The sequence below is a fragment of the Augochlora pura genome, chromosome 5 (genome assembly GCF_028453695.1).
Source record: "Augochlora pura isolate Apur16 chromosome 5, APUR_v2.2.1, whole genome shotgun sequence".
In the NCBI taxonomy this organism is placed as follows: Eukaryota; Metazoa; Arthropoda; class Insecta; order Hymenoptera; family Halictidae; genus Augochlora; species Augochlora pura.
In genome coordinates this window covers 3,854,559-3,863,255 of record NC_135776.1, presented here as the reverse complement: position 1 = coordinate 3,863,255, position 8,697 = coordinate 3,854,559, and the positions used below count along the sequence as shown (strand labels likewise).

The following is an 8,697-nucleotide window of genomic DNA, read 5'->3' as shown; positions in this document are numbered from 1 at the left end:
CCGACTTTATCGCTTACGATCGTCTCTGCTCGCGAACGCGTTACGGTTAATTTCCCCATACGTATGAAAATGTCGAAAAAATTTCAATTCTTTCGCTGAGGAAGGGGAGAATTTCACGGAACGCTGCCAGGACTTTTTTTGTAATTCCTACGATGTTCTCAGAGTTATCAAGATTTTTCTGCGTGCCCTACGATGTCTTTGGAGGGGTCAGAATTTTTTCTGGGTGTCTGGTGATCTTTTTGGAGGTGTCAGGATTTTTTTGAATGATCTACGATCCTTTCGGAGGTTCCAGGATTTTTTGAGAAGGTTCGATGACCTGTCTGGAGGTGTCAGAAATTTTCAGCGAATTGTACGATATTCCTAGTGCTTTCAGAATTTTTCTGTAAGTCCTACGATACTTTCAGAGCTATCAGAATTTTTCTGCAAGTCCTACGATACTTTCAGAGCTGTCAGAATTTATCTGAAAGTCCTACGATAATTTCAGAGCTATCAGAATTTTTCTGCAAGTCCTACGATACTTTCAGAGCTATCAGAATTTTTCTGCAAGACTTACGATACTTTCAGAGCTATCAGAATTTTTCTGCAAGATTTACGATACTTTCAGAGCCATCAGAATTTTTCTGCAAGACTTACGATACTTTCAGAGCTATCAGAATTTTTCTGCAAGACTTACGATACTTTCAGAACTATCAGAATTATTTTGCAAGTCCTGCCGGTATCTTTAGAAGCGTCAGAATATTTCTGGATGACCTAAGACCGCTTCGAAAGTTCGCAGAATTTCCTAAAAGGTCAACGACCTCTATAGAGGCATCACGATTGTTCCACGATCCCTACGAAGCCTCAGGAAATATCTAAAAATTTAATTATTCTATAAATCCTGCACATACACCTTACAGTATCACCTTAGGTAGACGCAACGTTAGCAAATCTTTTCCAAAGAAACAAAAGCATTATTTCCCGTCGGGTCAGTATAAACGCGTCCGTCGCGAATATAGAGTCCCAGCCTGCAACCGTTCTCGGGACGTCGACGTCTCCGTCAGCTGCTTAAGTCAGAGACGGGTTCATCGCTCGCGAGATTTGCGGAGCAGAGCAGCGGCGCTTTGCCCGCGGATTACGCAAATTCGACAGCCGCCGCCCCTCTCTGAACCCTGGTTGAACGTTCCTACCTTCACCGTGTTAGCCGAGATGAGAAAAACTCTCGGGACAGCTGCGCGCTACGCCGCCGGCCTACGAACCGATGTTAATTGCGATCCGACTTCTGAGTTTTAAGCGGCGGCGCCGTATTAAGCCGCGGGATCGCATCGGCGATCGTTGTACCGAGTTTTTACGAGATTCGAATACTTAGCCGGGGATTTCGAGAGATCCGGCCGAGGAAAGAAAATATCCTAGTCACGTGGGAACGAGCCGGACTGACGTTCGACGGGGCGAAAGTGGCGGGAAGTTTCGCTCTTACGAAAATATCGGTCGCCATGCGCATTCCAAGGGGAGCGCGTTTTTATTAGACCGCGAAATTAGAATTAGAATTAGCATCGATTAGGCTTGGTAAACCTGTTGGATATTGTTGTAATTTCTGAAATTTACAGTTAATTATATTGAATAGTAATAAGTATACTGTACAGTGCATAGCACAGAGTCATGGATAAAAATTGGCCAACATTGACCGACGATAATTACACTAAAAATTGTCATAAAAATATGGCTTTCGTTTTAAATAAAAGCTTGGAATTTCTGTTTTAAGACAGTCTTTCTACATATTAATTTTAATAATCTCTCGCCGTTGTAACCTTTCAAATGCAACGCCGTATTCGTCGCGTTAAAAATTGCTAAATTTGAAAAAATATACAGGCTTGATAAAATTTTTTTCAACGATGCCGTTTACACTGTAACAAAGCCTGATCCTTTCTGTTTAATTTAACAAAAACGAAACGCAGCTGCGATTTTTTCTCGCAAAGTTACAGCACCTCAAAGAGACCCTTAAATGTCCCTCATATACCGGTCAAAGTTAAGAGTTGATTCGAAGCTTTAATAAAAAAAATTATAATACAATATTCCGCCACACTATAATTAATTCTTTCAAGGTAAATATATATCTCTATTTTCTCTAAACGATTATTTTAATATAAAAACGTCTATTCGTTTCAATTACGAATAGAATATCACAGCAAGGGTTGAAATAGGCTGCCGATAAAAACCGAGTCAAAAATGACAGAACGACGTGGCAAATATCGTTCCTTCGTGGAATATCAATGGCGAGACGGTTTCGGCACCATAGGATCGTCGCAGAGACGAGTAATTTATCTCTCGCGGCTCGGATCGCGGACCGATGGAAAAACGGTCGCGGAAACAAAGTGGATTATCGGGAACAACGTCAGCGGTACTTACAGATTGTAGTGCACGTCCGCCATGTTCGGTCGATAGCTGAGCGCCTGGACAAACGCCTCCTCCGCCTCCGCGACGCGGCCCTGCGCGCTCAGGACGCTGCCCAAATTACCATAAGCTGTAACAATCACAACGGGACCACTCGTTACACAACGGCGAAACGGTCACGTGAAAAACAGGCGGAAACGAGTGAACAGGGGACGATGGAACAGGGGACGGGTGGGGGGTTAGGAGACGGGCTCGCGAAAGCACCTGCTAATTCGATTCGCCTTAAGCCGACCGGATCGGCGCGTTTGCGACTCTCTCTCTCTCTCTCTTTCTCTTTTTTTCTCTCGTCAGAGCCTCGGCGTTCTTCGACTCAAAGGAGATTTCTCCGGTTTGCGCGCGGATTCGTTGCATGGCCGAGGCTTTTTTACCCGTCGTTTATCCGTCCCGGCGGGGATTAACAAATCGGTAAGGGCCGGATATTCCGGCGACAGAATTTAATCTGTTGCGCTGCGAACGATTCAAAGCTCTGTCGCCGATATTTTTAGCGAACGCGACGAAAAACTGCTTCTCGGATCCGCGGGACTCGAATGTGAACACTTTATGTCGAAATTCTCGAAATCTAAAATGATGTGTGAAATTAAATATGTGTTCTAAAGTCATTTTAAGGTGCAGCAATTGTTACCAATCTATTTTATTAATCTCGAAATTGTGGTAATTTTTATTGCTAAGTAACAATGTCCGATGTCCTGTATTAAGTTAGTAGAATTTAGGGGTGCTTATTAGAAAATTAATACTGCTATCTATAGATAAATATAGTCGTCAAGTAATAATAATATCCACTAATCCATAAAATAATAAGAATAACATAACCTTCAATCCATAAAATAATAAACTGTGAATTCTATTCTCCCTTGATTATTATTCTCCATCAATAATTATTCTGCTATAAATATCACAGCCCCAATATAAAAAGGCAAAAGAAGTTGCAAAGTCTTGCATGTTCTATTTGACAGTAACAAGTCCCCTAAAAATAACATGAAGACCCTATCTACGATCTAGCATCTCGAAACTAGTATAATTGCACCGTATTCGGAAGCAGGTCAACTTTTACTGCTCATAAAAGTTTCATCTCGGTCTTCTACAAACGCGAGCTTAAGCCGCGCCGGAGACGCTGAACATTTTATGGGACTTTAATGCCCCGAAAACTGTTGCCGAAAGCATTGATTCCAACGTCTAGCGCGATTTTATTGTTCGGAAGCTGTTATTAAGATACATTCGTTCGAGCGTTTACCAAGTATTCTCTACCGGTTCGAAAACAATCGATCGAGACCTATTGTTCGCGTCACCAAGAACAAAATGTTGCGTCGCCGGGTTAAAGAGCGACGATTCTCCTCGCCCGCAAATTGTTGATGCTTGCAAATAGAGAAAAACGTAGAGAATTAAAGCTGGTATAACTTATGGAAATAGACTAGAATATAGTTATAATATTTATGAAGTGAAAAGTCAATTTATGCCTTTATTGCTACCCTAATTTCGAGCAAGAATTTCTCTAGTCGTCTATATATTATTAAAAAAAATTATAGCATAGGATAATTTTAAATAAAAATTGATTCACTTTGCGATAGAATTATTTAGCGATAAAAATGTACACTCTCGTTTCTTTTTCCTTTAAATTCGCCCCTCGCGTTCGACGCCATTTTACCTCTAAATCAATGATAGCTACGCGCGACCCGCGCGATATCGCCATTTTATACGACTTATTAGCGCGGCGTATGCATGCGAAATCGAGTCTACGCGCGTGTAACGGTTAATAATATCATCGCGGCAATCGAAGGAGAACTCGGGGCGCCGCTAAATTCGCGCGAACGTTGCCGGAGAAATCCGGAATATTCGTGGAAGCAACGACCGCGAGAGAAACAGAGAGACGGTGTATCGATGCTGCGGAACACGATCCTCATCCGACCCGAGTCGATGATAATCTCCGCGTTGCAACGGAGCATTTTAAATCAGCCGCGATGAATAAACGCGATAAATCGTCGGAGCGACGTATTTCATCGTGTCCCCGGTGCCGCGATCCAATCGGCCCATCACGCGAGCCTCTGTTCCGTTCGGCGGGCCGGCCGGCGCCCGATTTTACGCTCGTAACGCGATCGTCAAGTTCCTCGTTGCCGAACGGAAGCGGCGAGAGAGAGAGAGAGAGGACGCCCCCTTTTTTTCTTGCTCGGTCACCGGCCGTAACCGATTCGAAAATTCATCTTTGCCGATTAGTGACTCAGCCTGTTTGTTAACGCCGGCCGCATTACTCATCCGACACGTCGAAACAACGGAGTTCCGCCGTTGCACCCTTCAAAGTCCACCCCCAATGCTCCATTTATTAAAGCATTTTCTTGCTGCAACGTGCCGGTGTTCTTAACCGTAGAACGACGGCTATTTTTTACCCTTATCGGACGATAGCTTTTTATTTGTTGCTGCTTGTGTCTGGTAAATATGCGAAAATTTGTTTTATATTAGAAGAATAGCGTTTTTGTTCAAAATGATCTATTTTTTGAAGCAATGTAGATGTATGAGCTTCTAATAATTGTTTGTAAATTTTTAATGTATGAAACGTTAAAGTAGTAGTATGGTGAAATTAATTATCAAGATTGTCAAGATTGTAAAAAACTTAAAAATTTGGAATTTCTTTCTTCTTTGACTTGCTAAATTGATTAATTCTTCCAGTAACATAAAAATAGTAATATTAATAATAATTGTCTCTCGGTTATTTTTCCTTTACATACTGTTAAACGAAAGTTAAATTTCTATCGATGCATTTTGTAATATTTGTTTCGCTTTGAATTCTAAAAAGAATTTCAAAAAGCGATATATATTTCTTCGCTTTTTCTTTCGCGGAGTTAATCAATTTGCGCAGCGATCGGCTCAATTATAGACGATATATATTAACGCAATATTGCAGAGGGCTCGGACTGGTTCCGTTCCGAAATCTGATATATCGACGCGAAAAAAACCGTGCGCAATAATCCGTGATAAACGAGGCGCGATCCCTTCGAGCCGGCACGGCATTCATCGGCCGCGCTCGCCCGTACGCTCCCTATTATTTTCTTGAGCGTCTCGAAAGGGTTGCCCTTTTGTCCGTCCGGCGACGTTCGATCTATCATTCGCCTCATTTACATAGCAGTCGGCGAATCTACGCGGGGCCCGCGCCATTCGTTCCGCCGCGATCGCAAAGAGGCAATTGAAAAATCGTACGATAACCGGACGTCGACCGCGCTTGGCCAACCCCGGGCAATAAATTATTAATGGCCGGCGCGAATGTAAATGCCGTTAAAGCCACCCCTCCCCGCGCGCCGATATTACGTAACGCAATAGAGCGACGCGTTCCGCCTGAAATTTCTCCCGCAACGTTAAGCCTCGAAAGTTCCACGGAACTCGCCATTGTTAGCGACGAATATCCGACTTTGGGAACGGCTCGCCTCTATTCGACGTCATGCTACGCTCGCTCCTTAACCGCCTCCTCGGTCGGGCTACGGCCGATGCCGCAGCACTGCTCTCTGAACTCGTCTCGGACAGTCTTCGGCTATTTATGTATAAAGCTGAAATGTTAACGGAATTTCGGACGGAACGTTGTCTAACCTGCAACGCCGGCACGATTGAGAGGGTCGAAGGAACGAAATTAGGTATAATATTTGTCCATGTTGCGATTAAAGTTAAGTAAGATTTTTAGTGTAAGTTTAATATGCCAGACAGGTCTGTTTGTGGATAACGAGAGCAGATAGTATAGCGAAAGTCAAGATAAAAGTAAAAATCGTTTTTCCATAAATGTTCGGAATTTATATTTCTAATATTAATGTATTGGGGATGGAAAAGATATTTTTATTCAACTGTTCCATTTTTTAGATTTTTCTTTGCTTCAACAGAGACTAATTATTATTAGCAGAAAGAGAAAGAATTTTAGAGCAACGACATACATTATTTCAAGCTCGTTAAACTCTCTATAGATAATTTATATTTCTAAATAAAACACAATTAACCTAAAAATATTAATCTAATTTTTATTCTAAAACTTCCAAATAGACTTTATATCTGATTAATATTGCATTTCCAAACGTAATTATAAAGGCTCGTCTCAAAGCCGAGAAACATGTGAAATTATCAAAAACGTGTTTTAATTGGAAACACCTATCTCGTCGTTAAAAGACGAGCACGAAGGGCGCTGGCAAGGTGTTCGTTAAAGGTTCGTTTGCGTTCGTCGAAACACAAACGGTTTCTTTAACGGGAAAGAAGCGGCGGCGCGGGCCCGCAGCCGGGAATTAAGTGCGTTCAGCAACAAGCGCGCGCGCGCGCTCGCGCGCGAGTGCCTCTGAACAAGCGTGAAAACGGTCGCAAATAAAATACACTTTCCTTTTCCTAACACCCCCCTGGCTGGATTATTTTAAAAGCTCTCGCGTTTTAATGTTTCAAGTTGTTCCGCCACGGTATAACGTAAAACGACGGCGTGTATCGCGGGTTTCCCCTCCCCCCTCCCCCCCACCGGAACCAAAAGAAATCCGGTTATAAATTTCGCTCGCGCGCGCCGACAGAAAATAATTTTAATTAACGACTAATCCCTTCTACTCGAGGATCCCGGGGTAGTTCAGCTGACTCCGCCAAGGCTTATGAATAGACCCGGAACGCGCGCCGGTTACTCGGACCCCGCGAACAGAGTTTTTTTCAACCTTTTGACTATTCGATTTTTGCGCTTTGCTCGGGCGACCTCTCTTTCTCTATTGCGAAATTGTCGCGCGTCGGTTCTAAAAGCGAAGTGTTGGGAACGTTGAATTTGTTGGTATGTTTAACACCGGGTTTTAGTACTGTCGTTTGAAATATCCTTGGTAAATAAACAAGAGATAGAAGTATTATCTAATAATATTTATATAATAGAATTCATTCGATAATATTATGTAATATTGTATGGAAGTTAATAAAGAAACGGTAAGGAATCAAATTAGCATCATAGAACTCATAGAAACATTTTTCGAACTCATAGGAATTATTATTACAATTAATGTAAACTTTAATACTAAAAAGATCTAATTGCTTTATTTCCTCCATAAGTAACGCAACACTATATTTCGTATCTTAAGAATCCTTTCATGCGCTGTTCGAGAGAATCACTAAAGTACATTAAATTAACAGAAAAATTGAAAGAGAAGTATCATAGACGGTATATCCTAAAAAAATTGAATAAAGAATAAACGATGTCGCTTCGCGCATAGAAATCGTCGTACGTCTCCAGACTCTCTCTCTCGAGAGAGAAGTTTCGAAGACACCTTCGCTGGATTATTGGAATAGAATCGAATCCGGTGAAACATATAGATCGAAGCTAAACGATCCGGCAGTTTGATTGAAGAAAACGACGTTCCACGTCCTCCGCCCTTAATACAAAGACCGATATGTATCGCGTCTACAGAATACCCCCCTATACCACTCACGAGCAAAGTACGTATATCCCGCGGATATATTTTTAAACGCAGCGGCGGCGGCTCCTCGGAAGGCAATAAGACGCGCGCCAGGTACTCCTCCTCGAAGCCCTCCCCGTTTCCTTTTCGTTCCATCCCTTGCCCCCTGCCCCCCTTCATGCCTCCCTTGTTCCGTCCGCTTCTTTTTCAGTTCTTTGTATTTACGAGCAATAAAGCCGCGCGGCGCGCACACGCGACCGCTCGCCGTTACACGCCGGATAGCGCGAATATCGCGGCAGAGCGAGCACCGGCTATCGCGGGGCTCGCTTCCGCTTTATCTTCGGCCAACAATATCGGCAATAAAACATTCGTGTGCCCGGGACCCCAGCCACCGGCAACAACGGACGCCTCCCACCGCTGTCCGCCCGCGATAGCTACTCGAGCAAAGAGCAATAAATGAATCCCGCAGTCGTAAAATTGGTTCGCGATCGCGGGGCCGGCCCAACGGACCGCCTACGGGGGGGACACTTCCGGCTAGCAGAAGTCGAGCTACTTGCCGGCCGCGAGGAACACGGTCTTCCGCTCGAGCTCGGAGTGGAAACTTTCTTCCCTCGTCGAACGCCGGGGTTCTTCGCGCTCGAGTTCGGAAGACGGCGGGAATACATCGCCGGCTACGGTCATTAAATCCTTGGGGAAAAGTGGGAACGTGATGTCGTCTGCTTCGAATTATTTTTCGCGTTCGCTACCAGCAGCTTACAAATCTATTTCAAGTTGGTATATTTGATTACTGAATAGTCTGTTTGAAATTTAATTTAGAGGACGGCTTCTTAATTTTTCGTTATTTTTAAGAACTTTTTATATTTATTTCTTGCGAATTAATTGCCACGAAAATTCG

At 43.3% G+C, this 8,697-nt stretch overlaps 1 protein-coding gene across 1 annotated transcript in view; it reads right to left on the bottom strand.

Moving 5' to 3' along the window:
* Nucleotides 1–2,378: 2,378 nt before the first annotated feature.
* Nucleotides 2,379–8,697, bottom strand: part of Tmtc2 (Transmembrane O-mannosyltransferase targeting cadherins 2) — a 156,742-nt gene continuing 150,423 nt past the window's right edge. The window contains exon 7 of the mRNA XM_078180728.1: nucleotides 2,379–2,497. Coding sequence (XP_078036854.1) covers nucleotides 2,379–2,497 — 119 coding nt within the window. The remainder of the gene's footprint in view (nucleotides 2,498–8,697) is intronic.